Raw genomic sequence first — 27,051 nt, 5'->3', positions numbered from 1 at the left:
CGGGGGTGCTGTGGTGTCTGGTACCAGGATGTTGGCACATAACCTTTGAGTGCTGTTGGTTGTGGGGTAGAGTCTCCATGGACCAGACTTGTTTGTACAGGGCTTTCCATGGGCGCTCGATCGGTTTGAGATCTGCAGATTTTAGGGGCCGGATCGGCGGTCCTGGGCTGGGACTACTACGAGGCTGGCTGTGGTACACTGGGTGTTTTGGTGGCTTTTTATCATGGCCGCCATTTTTTTTCTTTGCCAATTTGTGCTGCATTAGCTTCTCTGTGGGACTGGAGCGGCCGCGTTGGACTTTGCTCCCCATGGGCAAGGGTGAATCACAGGTGCCCATGATGCTGTCACCACAGGTTTACTGGTATATAATTAATAAACATTTCAATTGTATTAATGTTTTCTGGTGTCATGGTGATGGCTGATTGGTGTCCATGTGCAATAGAACCAATTTAAATTAACATTTTAAACTTGAAATGGTTCAAAAGACAATTAAGTCTCTTTTGTTTCCATGAGGACACTTGACAGATAAAAGCACTTCACTTACTTGAACCGGCATTGCCCACAAGTTCGGGCACAGAAACAGGAACCACATCAGCTGGTTGGTCTCAATTGCCACCAGGTTGTTGATCTGTCCCAGGGTCATCTCGCCCATAGACATGTTGGAGGTGGAGAGACGCAAAATCTTGTTGTAGATCATTGCCTGCGAAAATGGATTTACCGTCAGTTGCACACTAATAACAAAGTGCTTAAGGATTTTCATAAGAGGTCTACAGAGCCTTAAAAAAATCTTAGATGAAACATATTTACATTTTAGTTGAAGCTATAAAAATCCTGTGTGTCCATGTTTTCTACAGGCCTCATCAGTATGCGTGATTTTGTATCTCTTAATCAAGGTGGTTTCCTAAAGTCCTTCTCCTTAATGTCAGTGTAACCGAACACAATATTAACCTACCAACAGTGCTCCGCGTAGGTTGATGCCTGTTTCTATAGTGACGTAGTAGGAGGCTTGTAAAAAGGTGCGCTGGAGCACCAGAGCCAAGAAGAGAAGCACAGCCAGGACATACGCCTTTTTGAAGAGCTCCGTGGAGGACATGAAGTAGACGCCAAATGGTAGATCCTCTACCTTACAGGCACAAAGACACAAAAGACATTAAAACAAGAACCAATAATGCACAAACATCGAACACACACAAATTAAAATCCTCAATGTAGAATGATCACTAAGTCATCATTTGAACAGAATCAACTACAGAGGACTTTACAAAGATAGAGTACAAAGCACAGTTCAAAGCAGAGCGACAAATATTTTAAGCAAAGCACTAACGGGAGTGTTTGATGGAAAAATCTGTAATCCACAAACACAGTCACAGACACGCACCACATCTTCAAATATGGAAAGATATTTAGTTAACGGGACCCATAAAAAATCGTGTCTTTGTGCTGTTTTGTCACTGGCAGAAATCAGTGTGTGTGCGAGTGGGTGGGATGCGAATGTAGAATGTTCCAGGTCACACAGATATGCGCGTCTGTTCTCTATTCGACTCCCGCTACCTTAAACAAGTTTGACCTTGTCTTCACCTTTGAACAGCTACAGGCACGTAAACTATAATATTCATTAAGTAACTGTGTCATTACTGTCAAACGCAGTGATGTCATCTCTTGTCTTTGTTCCACACGTACTCTTTATTATCTAATAAACCTAATAAAGGCGTTGTTTGATATGATGATAACTGGAATGGTGAGAAAATGTCAAAGTAGATGTTTCTTCAGCTTGGCATTGCGTCTGTGACTTTTCCTAGGGCCGCGGCTATGATGTCAGAGGTGAATCACGACAGATGACGCTACACACGGAATGGCAGGACTCCTGATAATTGAATCAGCCAGTGAGCTCATTTGATTTGTTAATTGCTTAAAACGAGGGTGGACCTGACTGAGAGATAAAGAAAGATTATGTTATTCCATTAAGATCATATCCAACCTAACCGGCACAGGGGACAAACTGGAATGTGGAGTGTCTCTGAGTTCATCTGGGTTTGGATACGTGTCATATTTTTAAAGGCTTTTGCAGATGTTGTGCATACAATTAATTTTTGCATGTAAATTATGATGACAACCGTTAAAGATTTGGTTTCATCCTAGACTAATAATAAATCTAGTGACCTGGAGTGTCCTGTCAGAGAACCTTTGTGGCTGATTTCTGTTTTAGCTTTCCATTTCTTCGGCTATATCTTGCATACCAATCAATGTACATACTGTACACCTCACTGTTTCTCTGTTTAAATCGTTAAAACAATTTTTTTTTTTTGTGGTACATTTAACCAAGAAATATTTCTACTCACAGATTTCTTATCTAGTTTTAAGATTAGCTTACAGTATGTTCTTGACCCTGCAGTTAAGTCTTTGTATGGATCTGTGTATGGTAAACCTCATAGAAGGATTCATAGATATTATTTACAGATCCATGCAAAGGATTAACTTCAGGGTTATTATTAATATAATTCTTTTGAGTCCATTCATTCAGTATGCTCTTACACACTTACACATTCCTACATAAAGCCATATCAAATGCGGAGCATTTATCACTTAATAATTCTAAATTTATACACATTAAGTGCCTTGGTCTTGAATTTGTGTGAAATGTACAGCATGTCTGGGTAAAAGGTTTTTCTTTTGTCAGTTCATCCCAAAGGTGTTTAGTAGGATCGAGGTCAGGTATTCACAGAGTATTTGATTGTTCACAATATATTACAGTCTTACTGGATGTTTATTTCAGTGTATGCCATCCTCACTTTCACAGATGAGTGCATTGGTCCTTTTTTATTTTTATCTCAATTTTAAATTATCTCTTGCTTTTATGTTGCTTTAAAGCTATTTGTCCTCATTTCTATCCATGATTTTCAGGCATAAAGCCGAGGCTTTATGTTTAAAGGCAGTGGTCGTACTGAAAAAAAACCTACTTTAAATGCTAAAAGCAAATTCTGGGATCCTTGAAGGATGACTGGATGATTACACTATAGTATACTATCTATTGATTATCTATACGGTGTATCCTGTGTAGGGTCGTGGGGGCCTGGAGGTTATCTTAGAGGCCTTAAGGCACTTAATAACTTGAAATGCTAGTCGACCTATTGTGGATGTCTTTGGACTGTGGGAGGAAACTGGAGTATCATGTAGATTACCATTATATTATATTATATTGTATTGTATTGTATTGTATTGTATTGTATTGTATTGTATTGTATTGTATTGTATTGTATTAGATTAGATTAGATTAGATTAGATTAAATTATGATTTGTTTCTTTATTTAACCAGTTATCCTTCTACGACTGGCGGAACTTACTAACCTTGACTGGAAAAGCTGGCGACTGAATGTTAACAACTGGCAGTTAGTGTAATTAACAGGGATAAAAGTAGCTTTACCAGTATTATGTAGCCAAAAGGTGAGGATATATGGCAAGCTAGCGTGCCTGGATGTACAATCACTTGTTCAACACACAAGTAGTGTGTTGCCTTGATAAAGGTTAAGGATTTGGGATTCAGCCTTGTGCTAGCCATGAACAAAACAACACGGATGATACAGAGGCAATTCGGAATGACTCAGAAATAATTATTAAAGAAACAAAGTGTTGTTTAAGAAGACATAACATTATCAGATGTGTTTTTTGCTGGAGGTAGAGCTATCATGATTGGTTTTTAAATGTTGATTTTGGCAATTAGCTGCTCTCCCCTCTCTCCAGTAATGCAGACCATACCAACCTACTTTTACCCAAGCTGGAATCCAACAGTTGGTGGATATAACTATATATATAGTTAAACATCCCACACATGTAATGCCTTTCATCCAATCTAATTAGTGAATGATTAGATAAACACATGAGTTAGTAGGTGTAAAAGTGTTGCTAATACTGTGCTTGGTCTAATCTGAAAGGCTCAGCAAAAAAACTGACTTAATAGCTTAGGCCATTTCTCAATACACTTGACTTCACACACCTCTCTAAATACACCCCAAAGATACCAGACCAGCACACCTTGGTCATATTGAAGTCTTCAGTCCTATTCTCCTGGTTCAGGTTCTCTACAATTCCAGAAATGCAAAGTGGTCCAGCAAAGCCCAGGAGGTCAGCTATGTAGCGGAAGGTGCTGCTGAGAAGGATGGGCCGACCGAACGCGCGGTACATGGACCTCCATATGGATGGTGTCTTTTCCAGGTCCTCTGCATTCTCCTGTGGTCAAAAACACACATACACAAACAAAATCAAACATGTTTTATTTCTGCAATTTATTATTATTTTTTATTTAGACTGTTGTAGCCCATAAAGTAGACTAAGTTAGCCTAGCCTAGGGTTCAATTAGGAAAAGTTATCCCAAGATCTCGCAACTTAATTCAATTCTGAAATAAACAAAGCATACCGAACAAAGCATATTTTTTATTTTATTATTATTATGAATTCTAAGATGCTTTATCATAGATTACCTCTATCTGATTAGGTCTTGCTAGCAAATGCCAAATAAAGAGATACATGAAATGTCCATATTGAGGGCTTATACAATACTTTATTGTTACATGTTTAAACCATCTCCACTCACTCTCCGCTCTTCATAAGCATCCCTCAGACGCATGTAATTGGTCGCAGCCCTCATGGCGATGGGCAGCTTGCCAATCTTTTTCAGCTCGATGGGCCTCTTGTGAGCACCCATTATCAGCGGGTTCATCCACCAGTATGTGGCCTTGGAGAGCAGGTTCACGAAAGGCTGGAGGAAGCGCACACCCAGATCCTGCAGGTCCTCTGGTGGCTTCACCCGCTGAGGGTTAGCATAGAAGACATATTTCTGTAGAGCAAGATGGCAAATACGGCACTGTAAATATTTAGGGAAGTATTTCAATTGCAAGATTCATTTTAGGTGTTTTTTAATAGAACATTCACAAATGTTCAAATAAGCATGTCTTTTTCTTATATTATTTAATTCTGTTTCAGTGCACAAACCAGTACTGTCAACCTCTTTTTAGGGAACTGGCTACATTGGTTTAGTGACATCTACAGTATGAGATACAGTTAAAAAAAAATTTAAGCCACACCTTATTTCCTCATATTAACTTAAATTTAAGATACAGGATCAAATGTTTTACTGCAGCAGGCTATGAAGTGCGTAAAAATACAATTTATTAATATATTGGCTACTTATGTAACAGCATCAGTAGCAGCCTCATTTCCCCTCTTGTCGGTTCCGACAACTCAGTATTCAGCATGACCAGTATACTATTTACCAGCCTGATCATCTTTCATCATCTGCACCTGTTTCTCCCTGCGCCTACTGTATTTATCATGCCTTAGGTTAGATGCTTTTTATAATTGAATGATTCATAGGTCACTGTGTGGCTTAACAAACAAAACACACTCCTCTGAAACTGCTCATGTACAGGGACTGGACTGAATATAGTCAAATACAAAAAAATTACAAGAATGTCTGGCTCTTCAGAAACAAAATATAAAATGAGGTGTGGCTTAAGACGCTAGTTCAGTACTTTACGTGGGGTCTTGCATAAACTTTGAACTACCTTGCACTTTTCCACAATTTGTGCTGCTACAACCTGAAATTAAGATTAACCTACTTGGAAGTTCATGCTAATATCCACCAATAAACTGTAAGGAAACATCCATTAATTAGCTAAATTATTTACAAATAAAAATGTTAAGGATAAAACCCCTAAATTATTAATGTTGGAAATCTACAATGTGTATGTTTTACCAATAGTAGGCATTATAGACCATTATACATATCCACAATATGTTTTTACTTAAAAACAACCCAGTATGTACTGTACCTACCCTGACCCGTATGACGTTGATCTCGACAGCCATAAGCAGGCCGTACAGCACCACAAGCAGGGCCGTGATGCAGAAGCGGAGATGCTGTATGCCAACTCCTACCTCAGCAAACTGCCACAGCTTGATGATTTTGGTGTTGAACGCCAGCACCCAATAGATGAACAGTGCTGAATATTGATTGTTGGGTGTTAAAAACAATTTCAAGCACAATAAAAATAGTTGTAAATAAGAATGCGTGTAATTAAAATTTATAGAAAATGTAATACTTTCCTTGGATCTCATTTGTTAGGAGCTTTATCATTGTGGTTTCTTACCTAGAAGTAATTTGGGGAAGTTGGCTGTTTCAATATTGTGGTAATACACCACTGATGTAGTAGCTGCTATAAATCCCATTAATGCAGGTAGAAAAAGGTGCAAATGATTAGATTTCATCTCCCTATTAGGAAATATAGATTCACAATGTAAGCATACAAACTTGATGAATCCATTTCTATTTACATTGTGGAATTAATCCAACCGAGCACAGCTCTCGACTGAACGCAAGTCCCTGGTTTAGTCTTGACCGCATGCATTTTAGTAAATGTGTACATATATCTATAGGTGTGATGGGAGTACGTGTTGGAGACGATTCCCTCGGCGATCTCGCACACGTGCACGAAAAGTAACGTGAAGGTCAGAATCCAGCGTATATTGTGGCCAGGGAAGTGCAGCCATGTGTTGTGGTGGATTTGCACTTTCGAGCTCTGACTGCCCCAACCTGCACATACACACATACACAAGACACTCACTCAACTTTTGACAGATGCTACCCTGGCTTTCATACAGTAAGTACTCCTTGAGGTTTATAATAATATTTAAATTCACACACAAAACCTTTCCTCTTTCCAGTAACTGCTGTAATGAGTCACACAAGCAGGACGTGAGACAATCTGTGACTAGGTTCTTTAATAAATATAATAATACTTAATACAATAAATAAATAATTACATAATATAATTGTCTGGATAGTGTTTACATATTAATTAAATATCACTAAATTCTGCAATGCTAAACAGTCATATTTTGAATAAGTCAACCATGAAGGCGAGCTAACACGCCACACAGGGAATAGAGAGAGATATTTCAATTAGAAGCTCAGTGGAATAGAATCAGACAAATCTGATTATTAGGAGGTGCTAAAACAAACAGTACAAAAATATGACAAACAATTTAATAGCCTGCCTACAATAAGAAAATTAATATTTCCCCCGTTTCGGGTTCAAGGGCAACAGTATGAAAGGGCGTAATAATATACACAGCTGTGCAGTAAGAAAACTGATTGCAGGTGTGTTGGCTTCTATTCATGTGCACATACTGCATGTTACACAGTAGGCACAATGATGCTGCATGTATTACTTCATTTCTATAGAATCTAACATAGCAAAGTCGCTAGAGCAAAGTCGCTGTAGACGAGTAGACTACTCAAATCAAAGCATTTAAGGAAGTTTATTGCCTCAAAACATCGATTTTAAGTTAATGAAGCAGAGTAAGTCATGATACAGGTCTCTGGAGGAGACAGGGTTAAGTGACGTATTAGCAGTTCTGGAGTGTTGGAGAGCCTTAACCGTTAACCACTACCACTGCCCTGTACATGTTTCTGCTGTTTTGTTACTAACTACATGAGAAAATGGTACAATTGTTTGGGTCAGTGTTACCAACCCTTTGCAATGGAAAGTACCTGCTGGAAAAGTTACTAGACGCTGCTAAATATGGAAGACTTTGGACTGCAGGAGGAAACTGGAATTCTGGAAGGAGATCACCTAGCTACATCCAGCTAAAGTTTATTTCCATATTTCTTTAGATTTCTAATTTGTAAAATTATTTTATTTCTCTTATTTCATACTAAATCTTTTCTTTTGAATTTTTAGGTCATCAGGAGTCGTATTTTGATTGTGTATGTAGCGAGAACATGCACAAATTCCACAAACACAGACCCAAGACGGCACTTAAACCCTCAACCCTGGAGGTGCAAGGCCACTGCGCCAACGTTTATCACTTACACTTGTCTTTAAGGCTTTATTCTCTATACAGGTCATGGGAGGTCTGGAGCCTAGGCCAGGAGAATTACGGCACAAGGGGGGGGGGGGGGGGGGGGATACCCTGTAGGGGTGCCAATCCACACACTGACACGTGCATTCACACACTGTGGGCAATTTGGGAACACCAATTAGCTTAATCTGCATGTCTTTGGACTATGGGAGGAAACTGGTGTACCCAGATAAAACTCACAAAGTATGGGGAGAGCATGCAAATTTAATGCACGCAAACTAGAGAAGGGTATCGAACCGCACACTGGACCCCTAATATTTATTTTTATTTATTATACGGTAATTGTAATTGTAAATGTATATTTTATTTTGTTATGTTAAACAGTAAAACAGGTTAATTAAATACAATAAATGGAAACAAAGGAGGAGCTCCCTAAGCAAACATGGATTTGCAGGTGCATGTACAGCTCATTCATGGCTGTTGGATAAACTCTCCAACCTACTGACCGGAAATAAAGGTAAGAGGAGCAGTCCTACCTTCAGCAAGTAAGGCCGCAACCTCATGGACAGTCCTGGTGACTCTCCAGCTAAACTCCCCCCCAAAAGCCGCCAGATTTGTCGCAAGTCATTAATTTTAATGAGAAAGACACTAAGTTGGCAACACTGATTATGAGAATTTAAATTAGGCAGCCGAATCATGTAAGTGTTAAGTGTGAGAAAGTAACTGAGGAGTTTTAGCAGGAGAAGAATGAATTTCGTTAATACACGCAAAAGGCAAGGAATGCATTAAACTAAAAATTATTCTGACAATAAAGTAAGCTTATCAGTATCGTCTCAGTGGAAGACTGTTGGATACAAAACTTCTGGTCAAAAGAATCCCCACGGCCATTAACTGCATCTGAGGTCATAACTGTAACTTAAAAAGCTCACACAAAAACACGTGCTTTGCTTTGCCTTAGTGTGTGTTCCCAGGAGTCAGCAATAGCAAACTAATATAGAGGTGCCACTGCTTGCAGCTGCTCTCGTTAATGCCAGTGTGGATGCTGACACACGCCAAAAGAAACGATCAAAACAGAAGTGGGCGGTGGGATGTGATCCAAGCGATCTGTACACACTGAAGGGTAAATTAGAGGTTAGTAGAATACTAATGCTAATGCCTAAAAACCATTTTTTCTCTAACTAACTCTGGTATGAACTTATTGCCATTGACTTATTTCTACCAAGCACTGAATAAGGAATAAAATACAACTGACTTCCCTGATATAGGAAAATGGTAAGATGCATTTATATTCTAAAGTGGACTGATTTCAAACAATAACTATATATCCGTAAGTGTTTTGTTCCAACCGAAACACGGAAACAATTATAATTTATATTCATACAAGGGTGTTCAAATCAAACTGGGACTTCTGATTGCGCAGAAGAGTTATGACAGTTATAAGAGTAAAATCTTTCCTTATTTCTGTATATAATCCCGCTGGAACACAAAGGCATTTATCACAGTGTTTTACAAGTGCTTGAATACTATCAAGATAGAATGTTTTCTTAGTATGTCAGAGCCATCTTCTTAGTATGTCAGAGCCATCTTTACGTCTGAAACACTGGTCTCCCAGGAACTCCTTTAATGGCCTAGAAATATGGAAATGGGGTTTGAGATTGTACAGGGGATGTGGCAATAACATGAATAACTGTGTGTGCAGATGCGTCTCTTCCACATTGCACTCACAGAACATTCACATGCATGAGTGCAGCGGACTCCAACCCACCATGGGAGGGATCGTCATTCATCGTCATCATCTAATGTTTTACTGCAGCTGATCGTCTCATCACTAAAAATGTTACTAAGTTTTAATCTTTCCTTAACGAGAAGTCCCGGTTTGACACGAACACCCCATATAGTTGAATTTATTGTTGTAGAGTTGCATGATCAGCTGACTTAATTTGCATGAATGAGCAGATGCATAGGTGTTCCTAATATAAGGGCCAGTGAGTATACATATATACTTTGTTTTGAAAGCACATTATTACGCAATACATATACAGCATTTGGCAGACACCTTTATTCAGAGTCGCTTAAATTCATCCAATTTTTTTAGATCAAAGAAGAGTGCTCTTGCGTAAAAGGAAGAAGGAAGGAACACCGTGAAATCGCTCTGACCTTTTATCACATCGAATCAGGGGAGTGAAGCTGTCGGCTGCACTCCTCCAAATTAATTTTAGCAGATATTTGAAAGGCTGGAAGCTACTGTGGGTGCCACAAGGTCATTGTAGATGTCTGAGAAAAATCTCACAGGGCAAAGATCAGATGCAGTCTAGATAGATCTCGGGCAAACCTAGGAAAAACATCCTCATATTTTCTAACTAACACATTGAAGCCATAAGATCAGGAAGTCTCATGTCAGAAACCTCATATATGTGAGGTCCTATTTTTGACACTATCCTGTCTGTGAGCTCATATACAGTATGGGCAGAAGGTCAATTGAAGTTCTCCTGTGAGTGTGTAGCTGCCGTGTGATGTGGTATGAGCAGCGGGTCAAAAAGGCTTTGTGGTTGGCTTCACTGTGTTTCGGAGGACATTGGCTTTGGGCAAAGCTACTGTAGTCTGTTGGGTGGGTCAGATTGACTGGAGTTCTTCAACATCAGCTCTTTTCATATGTGGACACCTGACCATAATGTTATATGGTTGTTGTTGAACATGCTATCCCCACTCCAGATTTATTTCCCTTTTGCTGTTGTAACATCTTCCATTCTTCTGTAAAGGCTTTCCACTAGATCTTGGGGTATGTCTGTGTGATGTCATTCAGCTTGAGCTTGAACTGTCAAGAAAGTTGGGTAAGGAGGTCTAGGGTGAAGTCGATGTTCCAGTTTATCCCAAGGGGTTTTCTCCAAATGCGGCAAATGATTGGGTCCATTGCATCCAATAAAGGAAAGGTGTAATGCTACAGCTTGTAAAGGCGTTCTAGACAATTTAGTGCTTAAAAATTGGGGGAGTTTTTTTGGTGTGTTCTAGGAGTCGTCAATGGGGTTAAGGTTATGAGCTTTTTGCAGGACACTTGGATGGATGTGACGATCAAGTGTCCACAAAAATTTCACCATATGGTGTACTGTTATACTGTATATGCATCCAGAAATGACACAGCTGATGAAAACACACTTATCCTCATGGATAAAAGTAGGTTATACTCCTCTAGTGTCTGGCCTTAATTCAACACGCATTACACACAGACACGTTTGCTCTCACACACAGACGTTACTTCTATTTTGGGCTCTCTTCTTGGATCTTGTTTGCCGGACACAGTTTCGAGTTTCGCGAGAACATTTTAGGATCGAGAATCCTTGTTGAATATGTAAACGCTTAGGATTCTGTCATGGTGATAAAACGAGGTTGCTCACAAACCTATCCCTGCTTTATTTTGCTTATGATGGATTAGGAGAAATCTTGGGCATTAAGCTTGATATTTGCTTAGCTTTTTGATCTTGTATTTTTATATATGGCGGCATGGTGGCCTAGTAATTAGCGCAGTCGCCTTGCACCTCTAGGTCCTGGGTTTGATTCCTGCGTCAGGTCTGTGTGCAGAGTTTGCATATTCTAGTCGTGCTTGGTGGGTTTCCTTCGGGTACTCCGGTTTCTTCTCACAGTCCAAAAACATGCGTATTAGGTTGATTGGCGTTTCCAAATAGCCTGTATTGTGTGAATAAGCATGTGAGTATTGACTGGAGATCCTACCATGGCTGTACAAACAGGGATAAGTACAAAGGCCACCGAGGACCTTAGGATGGATATATATATATATATATATATATATATATATATATATATATATATATATAATTAAATTAAATAATAAAAATATTAAATATTAATAAATTTTACATAAATTAAATATTAATAAAAAGAATTATATATTATATATATATATATATATATATATATATATATATATATATATATATATAATATTTACAAAAACATATCAATATGTAATTTATATCAATACATTTAATATTAAAATATTTATATAAGTTTTTCTTTTCCTGTAAATAAAGATTTGCCATTAAATAATGCCATTCAAATTAAAAGACTCCAGAAATGTACAATGTACCCCTATTTCCTTTCTGATCAGCAAATACCAATAGCAGAGTGGTGCTTCCTCTGTGTTTTTTTTTTTCATTTTTAAATAAAGTAGGTTTCCTAGGTTACGTGATTATATCATATTGGGTGGTCCCTGGTGATTCCCATCCCTATTGTGTAGTGCGTCCAACAGCACAGCCACGATCTATACCGATAACATCGGGTACGACTGCGCTATATGTTCACTCCCTTTCCTTTGGTATAAAACCAACACTGATCAACAGAACATAGCAGTCCAGGATGGAGAAGCAGTGTGAACAACGCATCTCTAATTTTAATAGTATGTCTTCTAACCTTTTAGGGCCATGTGAGAGATTCTTGGAGAGGTTGGATTTCCAGTTACTCATCAATGCATGAGATTCTATCAGAAGCGTAAACACTGTTGTGCTCCAATAAAAACAGTGTGCTAAGGAAAAATTTGTTTCCTATATAAATATATCACAGCTTACCTATACTGCATACTATAATGCTAAAGAAATATGTATATGTCTAGTGCATGTAAAATGCTAGAAGTTCTTCTTAGATAGATTTAAGCTCCATCTTAGACACAAAAAGATTTGGGTTTCTGTGGTTTAGGGAAAAAGTGGACAGATGTAAGGAGATAGATTTTGAATATATTTTGTATATAGATCATGTCCCCTCTAATAAATATATAGTAGTCCTGCCTAAGCCTAAACCTACCTGAATAAAATGCATAAAAGATAATAAAAGATAATAAAAGTATATTGTAGAATATATATTTGAATTTGAAAAACATAAATACATATATATTTTCCTTTCTTTGCATTTGACAGTAAATTCATCCCAGGAGCTACTGCAGCAAGAAGCAATAATGATAATATATTCAATATATAGAATATTTTTTTGGTAATGTTACAAATGACCCTAACATTCAAAATGTTTTATACAATATGTCAACATATACAATAATGCTACTAAATCAATAGCTTGAGAAGGATTTGAACTCCTATCCCTGAAGTGAGAGCACTGTGTGCTTACTATTAGGGGACATGCTGATGATGCTTCTACATAACAAAAAATACCAGAGAACAATTTACCAAAATATTAAACTGGAAAGCAGCCCAAAGGGTAAAGGTCTGAAATCTGTTCTGTGAAACCAGATGTGGTGCAGTCTGATCCCTATTACAGTACTGTAAGGGAGTTAGGGAGCTAAGATGCACCTTATTGTAATTTTTCCAAAAGAAAATTAATCAGAGAGTTAATATAACATTACAACACTACAGAACAACACCACTCTGTGTGTGGGAAACTGTTGTACCAGTCCCGGGTTTTCTAAACTAAAGGGATCATGGATATTGCGCGAATGGATGTTATTCGGCATAAATCAATAATGTATAATTCTGTCATACCAATGAAGAGGATAGGGAAGGTAATGAAGAGTAAGAAGACATGTGGAACAAGGTTGAGGGCATCCACGAAGCAGCCGTTATTCAGGACCCCTTTGGTGACACTGTAGGAGTCGTTGAGGTCGTTCCCGCAGAATGACAAGGCCATGCTGCCTGATTGGACCAAAGATTGCTAAAGAAGAGAACAGAGAGGTATCATCCATTAGCCAGACTTTGACATGTCACTGGAATTTCACAATAAAAGAAAATCTTAATTTGAAAATGACTGTGGAAGAAAGCATCGGAAAGACATAGAAGTGGATTTATCAATAGGTAGGATCTGATATTTTTTCATCACAGTGTTCACCTACCCTGTTATTACAGACTAAATGCAATATTATCGTATTAAGTAACAGATGATGACCCAGTGTTATATCAGTTAATGAACCAGCTATAGTGACTAAAGAATATACAGTATAACAGAAATATGCCACTAATCCTGTAGTAAATAATTTTCTCATGAAAATGTAACCCAAAGTGTTTTATTCCTTTATATCATATGAAATAAGATAATAGAGTAATACTGACCTAAATTGAAAATGTGAATTTGTTAATGAAAAACAAATCACTTTTCAGTAGTCGATACTCTTAGGAGACTTGTTACAGAACAGCTGACCTTTTTGTCTTAAGATAACAACTGACTGTTGTTGTTGTTGTTGTTACTTAATTACCTAATTTCATAAACATTATTTCATAGTTTCGAAATCTATAGCATTGCTCTAGAATATAAATCAATTTCCAGACTCTGACTGGTAATATATATATATATATATATATATATATATATATATATATATATTTATATATATATACACAAACACACTGCCTAGTCAAAAAAAAATTCTGCAGGGTTACATTACTGGCCTACATTAAGCACCAAAAACAATTAAGATTTGAAATGACTGGAAATGGGTTAAGAACTGTACAAGGCATGTACTAAAACCTGTAAAGATTGTGCTGAACCTTCTACTTTATGGATGTGGTCAGAAAAAATGATGAATGGAAATCACTTAAACGCTTAATAAGGATTCATGGTTAAAAGACGGACAGTAGAGGTCACAACTATGTTTAATAGTGAAAGTATTTCCACACACAGACAATATGTCGAGAACTCACAGGATTGGAACTAAACAGTTGTGTGGTTATAAGAAAATCCCTTATTGGTGAGATTGATCAGAAAAATAACTTACATTTACCAATGATCATAAAGATTGGACTTTGCAGAAATGCAGGTCTGATGAGTTTAAATTGATCCTATTCCGTAGTGATGGGAGCGTCAGGGTAAGAAGGGGGAGAAGAGGTAAGAAAAGGATGAAGTGATGCACCCATCAAAGTGTCCACTGTACAACAGTAATATGATCTGGGGTTGCTTCAGTTGGTCAGTTCTAGGCTCAGCCATATTATGTGCCAATAAAATTAAGTCAACTGATGACCTGAATGTACTGAATGAACAGGGTGTCACATCTATGGAGTTTTAATCTTCCCAGATGGGACAAGCGTATTCTTACATTGACAATGCCAGGATTCATCTGACTCAAATTGTGAAAGAGTCCAGCGTAAATCAAAACTTATCAGACCACAGGACCTTTTTCCAATGCTCTACAGTATATTCCTTATGCTCCCTAGAAAATTAAAGCTTTGCTCCCCCAGTTAAGATAGTTAACTAATAACTGGTTTTATTAAGGCTACACAGCTATTTAGTCCCAATCGCTTTCTTTCAAAAGTTCTTCTTTATGATTTCATTATTATGTACCATTTACTATTATGATTTCTCCTTTCTTCTTTGTTTGATGCAGGACAATAATTTGACCCTTCTGAAACAGCCATAACCAGTGATGCATGGTTGTTTAAGAAGTGATAAGATACATGCTGCATCGTTAGGGTTGAATAACTGTTTTGTTTTGTTTTTTGCCTCAGAAATCACCAATTAACAAACAGCACCACAGATTAGAGCTGTTATGAAGGCTTTACAGAGCATGAAGTGGCGGACACACCTCAATATCAACTGTTCAGAGGAGATTATTGCATATTTTGGACGCCTTCAGCATTGCTTTACAATGTAGAAAGAAATAAAAATCAGAAAAGACCATGGAATTAGATAGTGTGTCCAAACTTTCGATTTGTAGCATTCATTCATCTAGGAAACCCTGTAGTCGATCCAGGGACTGTGGTGGCCAATGGTGATTACCATTGTATTTGTTCCAATTTTACGACCATAGTGGGAACAATAGAGGCAATCTGGGATCACCAATTAGCCTAATCTGCATGTCTTTGGACTGTGGGCGGAAACTGGAGCACCCAACTGGGAGGAAGCTCAGGGAGAACACGCAAAGTCCATGCAAACAGACCCTGAGGCGACTGTCATATATATACTGTAACCTAGTATACATATATATGATGTTTGGAAATTTGATGTTAAAATCATAGCGAGTTACACCATTACCTAAAATTAAACGGTAAACAGTGCCATGCAAGATCCCACTGGGAAAATTAAATTGGAAAGAAATTCCATGACTTACAAGGGAAGAGGTTTATTTAGCAGCCTAACATAAAAGGGATGTGCTCCTGTAAAATAACATGTGCGATATATACATATGTGTGTGGGTGTGTGGGTGTTATACAGTATATACACATTGGATATCAAACAATATGGGGTTTATTCTGCTTAGAAATATTTTATTAGTAGAAATAGTAGGAGTAATAGTAGTAATAGAGGTAGCTGTAAAATGACTAGTATAACCAGTAGTTTTAGTAGTAGTACTAGCAGTGGTAGTGGTAGTAGTGATAGTGACAGTAGTAGTAGTAGTAATAGTAGAAATAGTAATAGTAATGATAGTAGTAGTGATAGTAGTAATAATAGCAGTTTTGATGGTGGTATTAGAAGGACTAGTAGAATTTTACTAGTCCTTCTAATCTTTGTTGTTGTTTTTGTTGTTGTTGTTATTATTGTTTCTTCTGGTAGGAGTAGTATTAGAAGAAATATTAGCCATAGCTGTAGTAATATTAGAAGTTATAATATTTACTTTAATAATAGTAATTATAGTGGTACTAGTAGTAACTGTAATAGCACTAGCAGTAGTTACAATCATACTAAAAATACAGTAGAGTTGTTTTTTGTTAGTTTTGTATCGGCATTGTAATAGGCTTTTGCCTCATTCTGGCGATCAGAATTAGTTAGAGTAACATCGCATACCCTTCACTTTAGTGGTTCATCTCAAACCTAGACTATTCCTGGTAATCGACTAATTTTTTAAAAACAAAACAAAACCCTCATTAGGTCATACAAGTGATTGATTCCCTTTAACGGCCTGAAGCCTGTTGCAGCTCAGCCAAACCTCCTGAGGCAAATCAGTCAAGTCAAATTGAAATAAAGCTGAAAATCAGTTGTCTCAAAGACAGAGCAATACACAAACTCACAAACGCCAGCATGCAGACTTTACCACTACAGACTACAGTCTCCTCTCTAAGCGTGTGGTATGTAAGTTAAACAAGCGCACAGAATGACCGGACATGGATCAAGCTTGAACCAGAAAGGAACGGAAGAAATAAGGGTGAAAGTACTCTAAATAACTATGACTACTTACTGGAAGATGGTGGTATTAGGACGGTTTCATTCCCAGAGCTGGAAGTTTGTTGGAGACAGCAGCGTAATCACGGGCAGGACAGTAGTGCGGGGGGATTATTTTTAGCTGCCGTGCTTCAGCTGACCATAGTGCACAAACCTCCCTCCTATTGGGTTTCCACACTGAGCAAGTGTACTGGGAGCAACACCAACAAACTACCCCCTTCCACTGACAACTGCCCCCCTGCTTAAAGACGACAAAAGCAAACAAACAAAACCAGATCACCATTTAAATAATAATAATAATAATAATAATAATAATAATACATAATTATATTTGACTCTAATGCAGCAGTGTTTAATAAACAGGTACTCAGGTGTGCTGTCAAAAACAGACCTCTATGGAATTGTGCAGCTAAATAATGACAGGTGGAGAGCAACACACAATTCACACCTACAGTACAGTACATAACACACACGTGCAAAAAAGATTTAAACATGATCAACCGTTAATATATATACACGCGCGCACGCACGCGCGCGCACACCCTGGCCTTTATACCACGATCACACCGCCTGTCATCCTCGTGCACTTTATGAATGAAAAGACCAATGTTAAAGCAAGCATAGCTGATCCGCACACCAGGACCCTCGGGCTCACTCTGCAGGAATGCTTTCTGTACACATTCGGTCTATTTTAATGAAATCCAATTCATGCATGTGCACACACAACACCTTAACACTTACCTCAACCTTGTCCCAGTGGCGGTTCTCAAATCAAAACGCCGCAGATGGTGTGCACCGTTCTGTAATGTAATGCACTGTGGAAGGCCATTCGGGTCGCAATTGTTATAAGTCGCCTGTTTTATAACTGTATTCTACAGTAGTATATATGGGAAATTCATCATTTTTAAGGCTAAAGTGTGCAAACGAGCTATTCACTCACTCACTCATCATCTATACCGCATTATCCTGTATACAGTGTCACGGGGGGCGTGGAGCCTATCCCAGGAGACTTAAGGCACAAGGTGGGGGTACACCTCGGACAGGGTGCCAATCCATCGCAGGGTACACACATACACTACGGGCAATTTGGGAATGCCAATCAGCTTAATTTGCATGTCATTGAAGAAGAACAAGCAAACTCCATGCACACAGACCTGAGGAGGGAATCGAACCCAGACCATGGAGGTGCAACGTGTCAGTGCTAACCACTAAGCCACCCAGGAGGCATTTAATCGAGGCATTTCAAATATTGTTCGTATACATATGGTATTTATGTGCCTTTTTTATGTTTTATTAATTATAATTATTTTTACTGTGCACTTAACCACAGCTAACAATACCAATACTTATTGATTAATTACTGCTAAGAGAATCAGTTACTTTATCCAGAACTTAACTGAATAAACACTGGGCATGATGCAGGAATACACCTAGACTGGGACTGGGACATCAAGCCATTGCAAGACCACCCATGCACACACACACATGCACAATCTCTTCAAATTTAAATTTTATTGGTCACCATAGACAGTAAATATTAATTTAAAATTCTTTTATGTTCTGCATTTTGATGGTATGGTTGAGTACATTTGTTTTTTGCGAATGAAAGGTTACTGCAAATTAATACAAAGTTATTCTAAGTGACCATCTTCATTTTACAATAAATCACTTCTATCCAGATTAAAGTAAGTTAAAGTGTGAAAACAACACCATTTATCCACACAGACACTAAGTGGCATACCTATTGTACAGAATCTAAAGAATTTAGAGAATCCAAAGCTGTTTAGGTCATGTGTGGTGGCCAGTGCCTTACTCAGCCACTTTGCTGGTTTTCCATTTTAGTATTAGATGTCTGTAACTGTATATACACTACTGGTCAAAAATCTGGACACACCTTCTAATCCCATGTTCTTTCCGGATTATTATTTTCTTTCAGCATTGTAAAAAAATCAGTTGATACTGAAATGTTTCTGCTACTTATGCTTTGTAAAGCTTCATAACGGCTCTAATCTGTAGTGCTGTTTGTTAATTGGTGATTTTTGAGGCTATGACATGTTTCCTGTGAAGGTCTTCATGAGAGTTTCATCATGGTGCTTGATGGGTTTTGCAAATGCACTTGATAATATTGTTCTTGCAAGAACTGTTCCAGAACAGCTGACCTTCGTGTCTTAAAATAACAACCGACCGTGGTTGTTGTTGTTGTTGCTTAATTACCTAATTTCATATGTGATATTTTATGGTTTTGAAATCTCTGGTATTGATCTAGAATCTAGAAAATAAACTTGTGTCCAAATCTTTGACTGGTACTATAAATAATTTTAAATATGCAGTTATTAATTTTTTTCTTGTTCACCTAAATTCGCTTTATTTATTTTAGATAATTTCATGTATTTTATATGTATGATAATGTGTGCTCCATGATTTAAATATGTTATAATGTATGTTATGGGAAGCAACTGCAAATGTAAATGTATTTTACATTTAATAAAATAAGTTTGATTCTGGATGGAGACATGGGAGTTTTTGGCCCTTAGGGCTTTCCACAGAAGACACTTCCTCCTCCTCCTCCTCCTCCTTCTCCTTGTCTTCCTCCTCCTCCTCCTCCATCCCTCCTCCATCCCTCTCCCCTCCTCTGGTCCTTAGTTGTGTTATGGCGACAGGAGAGATGAAGGCTACACTATAAAAGAAAGGAGCATGTGTGTCTTGTTAAATGTTGGTCAAATAAAGAATAAATGTAAAAAAAAAAAAAAAAACATTATTTTCCTGTTTACATTTCAAATGTACACAATGGCTGCTGCTTGCATCTTCAAGCAGAATACAATAGCAGAAGTGTGTGAAGGTTTAAATAGTATGATTATAAATCTATACTGAAACATATAATTCATTAATAATAATAATAATAATAACAACAACAATAATAATAGTGTCCCTAAACGATCCTAAAAACAATGCATTGAATGCGTATGTCCCTAACAATTAAAACACATCAAATTAAGATTCATACAGAAATTAAACACAGTTTGTCTAACTATTTGAAAATGCTGTAAATAACTCTTAGTCTGATTTTTACATATCAGCCTTGATTAGATGTTGCCACTGTGAGAAATCAGCGCTCCCATGCCCTCACCATGACCTCTGCCAAATAACAGAGCCATGGGAATTTTAGTTCCTGTTTCATTTTACACACAATTTCTTGAGGATCTTGATTTTTTTTTTCTATTTTTTTCATGTGAAGCATCTCATGGAGCTGGTGTGAAAACCACCCATTCAGCCATATATACATTTAGCCACCGACTGCCCTATTCACTCCTTTAGCCATCTGCTCACTCTTCCATTTACCCACCCACTGGCCCAATCACCCATTGTTTCCCTTACCCATGCAATCGTCACCTATTCACACACTAATTAATCCTCTCACTCATTCATTTACCCAGACACAAACTCACCCATTCACCCACATATCTAATTATCAACACATTTAATTACCTACTCACTCATTCACCCACACATTCAATCACCTACATACCCACTCATTTCACGACCCACTCTCTAAATCCATCCATTTATTCATGTTCTGTTACCATCTCATTCACACACTCACTCAGTCATTATCTTACCTACTCACTCACCCAATAACTCATTCACATGGTCATGTACTTACACACTCTTTTACGCACTCACCCACTTACTGACAAATTAAGTAGGAAGAGTTTCCACAGGGGAGCTTTTGTCCCATTAGTAGGCTACAGAAGGCTGCACAGAAGTGGAGACAAAGATGTTTTGAGTTTCAAGTTTTTATTCTCATATGCACAGTAAAGAAACACATTTCCCCTGCATAATGAAAGTAGATTAAAATAAAATAAATATAGGTGTAAAAAGAATAGGTATAAAAAGAACATGTATCATAGAATAACACAGAATTAAAATATATATATATATATATATATATATATATTATATATATATATATATATATATATATATATATATATATATATATATATATATATATATTTGTATGATGTATGATTTTTATTTTTATATGAAACACTTTGTGAATGTGGTAATGAGCATGGGAGTCAACTCTCCTTGGATTACCTGGAGCTATCTTTGACACAAGAAGTCTGAAGCCTATCCCAGGGTACTCTGGGTACTAAGCAGGGCACACCCTTGCCAACCAATCACAGGGCGCACTCACACACACATACACACACACATACTCAAACACACATACACACACACTAGGGGCAAATCGAAAACACCAATTAGCCTAATCTGCACATCTGCACTGTGGGAGGAAACTGGAGTACCTGGAGGAATCACAGGGAGGACATGCAATCTCCACGCATACAGGAATGGTAATCAAGCCTTCAACCCTGGAAACGCGAGACCACTGTGATATCCACTACGCCACTCTGCCACCTTTCTTTGATCATATTTAGTAATAATACATACTCATAATAAACGTATAAGTTCGCTTACATTATTAAACATTAGATATTGGCAGACCTTTGCACACCGCATGGCAAAAAAAGTTGAAAATTTTATTAAAGGTCAAATTATTGATCTGCAGATAAAATATTAAAATTTTTGATAAAGGTTTAACACATTTTTAAAACCTGAAAAGATAAAGCTGGACTGTCAGCGAAAAAAATTTGGTAAGAAAAACAAAAATCCTAAATCATGTTTAGAGAACACTTAAACACTTGAGTTGCATCATTAAAAGAAAAATTACAGTATAAATCATAGCTATGTTTGCATGTGAAATTAAGAGCATAAAATATTAACACAGTAAAATGATGAGGACAAAATGTGAGTACACTATGAAAGATAAGTATGTCATTTTGTCCCTGTGTTAGTGTCTCAGTGCCCAAACACACACGGAAACTGACCATGAATGAACTAATGGAAACTGATTACGGGAGACACACAAAGGGAATCGGTCCAAAGGGACAGCTTAAAGGTCAAAGGTCAAAGGTCACTGATTGCCTAGGGACTCCCACTAAAGATGAAATATGGTAGAGCTCTGTGTATACAAGTGTTTGTGTGTGTATATATATGTGTGTGTGTGTGTGATTGAAGGAAGTGAGAGTGCTTGTCGGAGGAGGGAAAGGGTCGCTGGGTCAGCCCGGATACTGCGTATGGGTTTGTGAGTGTGCAGACATTCACATCCCTTCTCCAGATTGAACTCCTCTTTCCAAGACACAGACAGTGAAACAGGAAGCAGACCATGTGTGAGCCATCAAAGGGGCTTGTGGTGATACCATTGCAGGCCTAAACTGGCTTTCAGGGTTCAGGGTTCAAACCAACTAACTTTGAGAAGACTCCAGATTCCCATCAGATAATATGTTTAATATGCGTCATCATCAGCTCAGAAAAAAATGAAACTCACATAAGCTGTTAAGGGGCTTATCTGACAAAACAAAGATATCGTGCCTGGATAGATTTAGCAGCATAATCTAAGTCCGTTATGTCACTTTGATTCACTATGACATTTTTACTCGTTAAATTTATGAATTATGTCTTAAAGCATTCTATTATTACTGGCATTAGATCAGATCTGTTACTTGATCTTGATTGAGCTTTTTTTTTTTTTTTTTTGATCCAAGCCATTTTAAATGAGTACCTCTCAAAAGTTAAGACTGGACTTGCATTGTAACACATTGCATAAAAAAATACATTATCATTATTATTAACCTAAATTGTTTAATGTTTTATTTATTACAAGGTTCATACTATTTAGGCCAGGTATTTGCATCCTTGTTGAACCCAGCTGTTGAATCCTCTTTAAAAATTCCCTTTGTGGAAGTTGATGACACGTGTTGACAAACCAATGTGCACAGATGGATAAAGAAATTTAAAGAATAGGGAAACTAGCACTGAAGACAAACCATGCAGCAGGAGACAATTGACTGCGACAAAATGATTTTGAAAAAGGTTTCGAAAGTTGGGTTTGATGATGGTGAGCATGCATTTATTTTATACATTCTAGAACAATACTGATTTTAAAATTATAAAATAACACCTACAACAACAACAGTCAACAACATGCATTTGCAAAACCCATTAAGCATGATGAAACTGGCTCTCATGAAGCCCTTCCCAGTTACCAGCCTCAAAATAACCAACAGCACCTCCGATTAGAAAGTAGCAGACACACCTCAATGTCTTTTTAATTTTCTTTTTATTTTGTGAAGCTGCTTTGGGACAATGACCATTGTTAAAAAAAAATGCTATATAAATTAAATCGAATTAAATGTCAACTGTTTAATGGAGATTATTTCATATTTTGGACGCCTTCGGCATTGTCTTACAATAGAAAGAAATAAAAATCAGGAAAGACCATGGAATTAGATAGCCCATCCAAACCTTTGACTGGTAATGTATATTAAGTAGTAACTTTAGTGTGCATGTCAGTGAATAATAGCTATAATGTATGGCCATAAGTTTGTGGACACCTGGCCATTACGACCATACATGGTTCGTCTCTGAACAGAACACAGAATTGCCCAGAATGCCTTTGCATACCGTAGTATTACAATTTCCCTGTTCCATGTGCCAAAGTTGTAGTGGAAGAACTCCAGTGTCCTGCACAGAACCCTGACTTCTACCACACTAAACATCTTTGGGACGAACTGGAACTCCGACTGCCCTTCAGACCTTATTGTCCAACATCAGTCCCGGATCTCACTAATGCTCTTGTTGCTTGTGAGCACAAATCCACACAGGCACACTTCAAAATCCAGTGGAAAGTCTAGTTGTTTGCATTCCTTTTGCCAAACAGTACATGCTCAGTGGCGGTGCGATTGTGGTGCAACAAATTCTACCTAGCAGTGCAGTAGATGTACTCCAGTCAGCACTTGATGGTCAGTTGTCCACAAACTTTTTTCTATATAATGTTCACCACGTATAAATCGTAGACCTAAGTTATTTCTGAACATTAATATAAAAGAAATACTAAAAAAATTGTTGCACATTGTTAAAAAAAATGATAGTCCGGGAAACACTTAGTGCTAAAACATAACACAAATCCACTCACCTTCTCTTACCGTTCCTGGGAAAATGCGTAACAATACTCTGACTAAGTTTAATGATTCATTTAAAAAAACTTTTAAATCACAAATCAAAAGTGTTGTCTAAGAGCTACGAAAGGGGTGCTGGAAAACGTTTGCTTTTTTTTCCCAGTAGAAGTGGGAAATACCCAAGCCCTGATGTTGTACAGTAGGCGATGACTGGGCTTTTTTTTTTCTAAATGTATAATAAATGAGCACATCTTCAGTTAATGGCTTGTAGCAGTATTTATGTCCCAGGCAGCAAATGTTCAAAACAGTCTGATGAGTTGATGTGACTCTGTGAAGCTTTGTGAACAAGGTGAAGTGCCCGCGTACGTGACAGTGCGTTTCCGTCTCTGCGTAAACTAACTCTGTCCCTCATGCGCCACATTCATCACTTAACATGAGAATCTGGAACAGTCTGACCTCTCTGTAACACAACTGAGTACGATAGAGGAAATGCGTTCAGCGAACACAACAAACAGGTATATGAATAGGAAGTTTCTATCATTTTAATCTGAGAAGATAAAATACAGAGACATGGCTCTTAAAATCCTGAGAATTTTAGCCATTTTTTGTTTTACTGTTTTTTTTAATAAATATATACTATATAGAGCTCAGGATGGTGCAATATAGAGTGACATATCCTTTTTTTCATAGGCAATATGATGAACCGAATTTAATTTCATTTTACTCATGACTCAGCAAAAAATAAATAAATAACCAAAAAAATAATAATATGCTCTTTTTGAGAGCTTTGCATTTACAAATGACAAATATGATGTTTTTATTCATCATCGACCTATATTGTGTTGAGGCCACTTAAGCATTAAGCAGTGTTTGGACGTTACTTTTTAAAGTAACTAATTACATTACAAATTTACTGTCATTAAAAAGTAATCAGTTACATTACAGCGTTAATTTGCCATTGCAGAAAATGAAAACTCCTTTGTGATTCCTCATGCATGTTGTTTTAAACAAGACCTTTATAATTATTCTACCGCCATCACTCGGCGAAGTTTGGCCCATAATCTGTTAACTACTAATACCCCTATTTCACCTACGCGGTTTCGTGTGGTAGCCGTAAGTAGTTTTGGTGCTGTGATTAAATGTCCATTTTTCCGCGCGTCGGTCCTCACATAGTCAAACCGTAGAGGTGAGATAGGGGTATAACAGCAGGAATAACGAGTGGGTGGGGGGGTTATCGGGGGCGGGGCCTGTAGGACGACTTTCACACACACACACACACACACAAACACACACACACACACACACACACACACACACACACTAACACTAACGGATTGGAATGACTGCTGTCTGGCTTACGAATTACATAAATTGTCTGAATACCGGATTACATTTTTGTGCTTAAATGGTGGACCTAATGCGTTAGATTACTCGTTACATCAAAAAAGAAAGTTACCTTGTAACGCGTTACATCAAACACTGGCATTAAGAGTCTAATCATTAACAGTTCCTGCCTTAAACCCTGGCAACAAAAGATGTTAAACTGTAAATCCTTAATCCTAAAAATACCTCAAACTAGCCTTGTATAGAAGAGGCCTCAAATTCGACTAAGAGATGAAAAGAGGGATAGATGATGATACATAATGGTAATTTATTAATGACTTTAACTAATGACTACTGATTTAATGATAAATGTCCATAAAACATCCTCCTCATTCTGCTTCCCTATTACCTATGTCATAATGAATATTCATGTAAATGTCTCACTGGAACCCTTTTGTCTCATCAGAAAATGCTAATGTGCTTCCTATTGTCTGTCTCTCTCTGCGTCTTCGTAGGACTTACATATTAATGACTTTTGTTCTTTTGATGTACGGGATTTACGTGACATAAGGCACCCAGCCAAAAGGCTCTAATACGCTCTCTTTGCTGATAATAAACAGAGAACTTCCCTCTCTCGCAGTTCAGGGGCCGGCCAGTAGACGTATGGAGGTGAAGCGGAAGCATCAAGCAATAATTCTTCTTCCTTTAATTTATTTCAGACTTAACCATAACTAAGATATCTCCTTATGTACAATCCCTCAAATATAAATATACACTCTGCCTGTCTTTTTAAATATGTCTGTTTAAGTGCTACCATTTGAGTCAAAAACAAACATGAGACAGCTAATGAGAGTGATGGAAGGAAGACGAGGTGGAAAAAAAAGAGAGGAAAATGTTTGGACTTCTTGTCAAACAGGACGGAATGAGAGTTCATTAACCAGCGAGGAATGCACTATCAGTACCATATGTGGCAACGTTCGGCATCACAGATCCATATAAACACAGACTGCACGGTTTTAGTGTGCACACACACTTACTGCTGTCATTTGATGAACAGTTTTATGAAACAGAGTTATAGCACAAATGTCAAAGTTAGATATGAAGTCGCACTAACAGCTTTAAATCACTGCACCACTGGATCAGGTAGCAACAGTTCTCAGGCCTGGTCTGGAAAAATCCATGTTCGCAGCCTAAACACACTGTATTTCTCCTTAATTCATTAGGAAGTCCTTTATGAGTCAGGTCAGGCTGGTTACACCAGGAAAAAAATGGCCGAATCTGACTTGTGAGGACCTCGGAAAAAATGAAATGCTTATCTGTAGTGACATCTAGAGGTTAGTGAAAATGATGGCATATGAAAAGGAAAAACGGCTGTCTGAATCCAGTCTTGGACAGTGGTGGATGAAGTACAAAAACCATGTACTTGGATAAAAGTAGAAAACCCCTTGGTATAATACAGTTTTTCTCAGTCGCTTTGGTGCGTTTCTCAGAACACTATTAACATTTGCACAGCAGTTAGTGCATTTCTCAAAACAATTAGTGCAAACTGCAAAACCTAGTGGATAGCCTGCAAAAGCACGTCACATGCTCAAAATTGATAATCCATTCCTCAAAAGCAAGTATTCATGTCAATGAAACTGTCAGTGCCATCAAAATGAAAAGTCTTGACACCATCTTTATGAACGAGATAGTCAAATGGCTTTGTCATGTTTTCACTATGACAGTTTATAATTTCAGTGTTTTC

The 27,051-nt window shown here is 37.7% G+C and overlaps 1 protein-coding gene across 4 annotated transcripts in view; it reads right to left on the bottom strand.

Moving 5' to 3' along the window:
* Positions 1-18,407, bottom strand: part of abcc9 (ATP-binding cassette, sub-family C (CFTR/MRP), member 9) — a 49,477-nt gene extending 31,070 nt beyond the window's left edge. Inside the window, exons 1-10 of one of the 4 annotated variants that reach the window (XM_053509096.1) lie at positions 17,704-18,407; positions 16,979-17,203; positions 13,359-13,527; positions 6,445-6,586; positions 6,144-6,265; positions 5,830-5,996; positions 4,589-4,831; positions 4,030-4,224; positions 953-1,123; positions 545-700 (exon numbers count right to left, since the gene is read on the bottom strand). In XM_053509096.1, the coding sequence (XP_053365071.1) occupies positions 545-700; positions 953-1,123; positions 4,030-4,224; positions 4,589-4,831; positions 5,830-5,996; positions 6,144-6,265; positions 6,445-6,586; positions 13,359-13,503 (1,341 nt within the window). In that variant the 5' untranslated portion in view covers positions 13,504-13,527; positions 16,979-17,203; positions 17,704-18,407. Of the gene's footprint in view, positions 1-544; positions 701-952; positions 1,124-4,029; positions 4,225-4,588; positions 4,832-5,829; positions 5,997-6,143; positions 6,266-6,444; positions 6,587-13,358; positions 13,528-16,978; positions 17,204-17,353; positions 17,656-17,703 lie in introns of those variants that run through there. The other 3 variants (XM_053509097.1, XM_053509098.1, XM_053509099.1) reach the window with 3 other exon arrangements.
* Between the last annotated feature and the right edge of the window lie 8,644 nt (positions 18,408-27,051).

The sequence above is a fragment of the Clarias gariepinus genome, chromosome 12 (assembly GCF_024256425.1).
Source record: "Clarias gariepinus isolate MV-2021 ecotype Netherlands chromosome 12, CGAR_prim_01v2, whole genome shotgun sequence".
Classification (NCBI taxonomy): domain Eukaryota; kingdom Metazoa; phylum Chordata; class Actinopteri; order Siluriformes; family Clariidae; genus Clarias; species Clarias gariepinus.
This window is presented reverse-complemented; position numbering and strand designations above follow the sequence as displayed.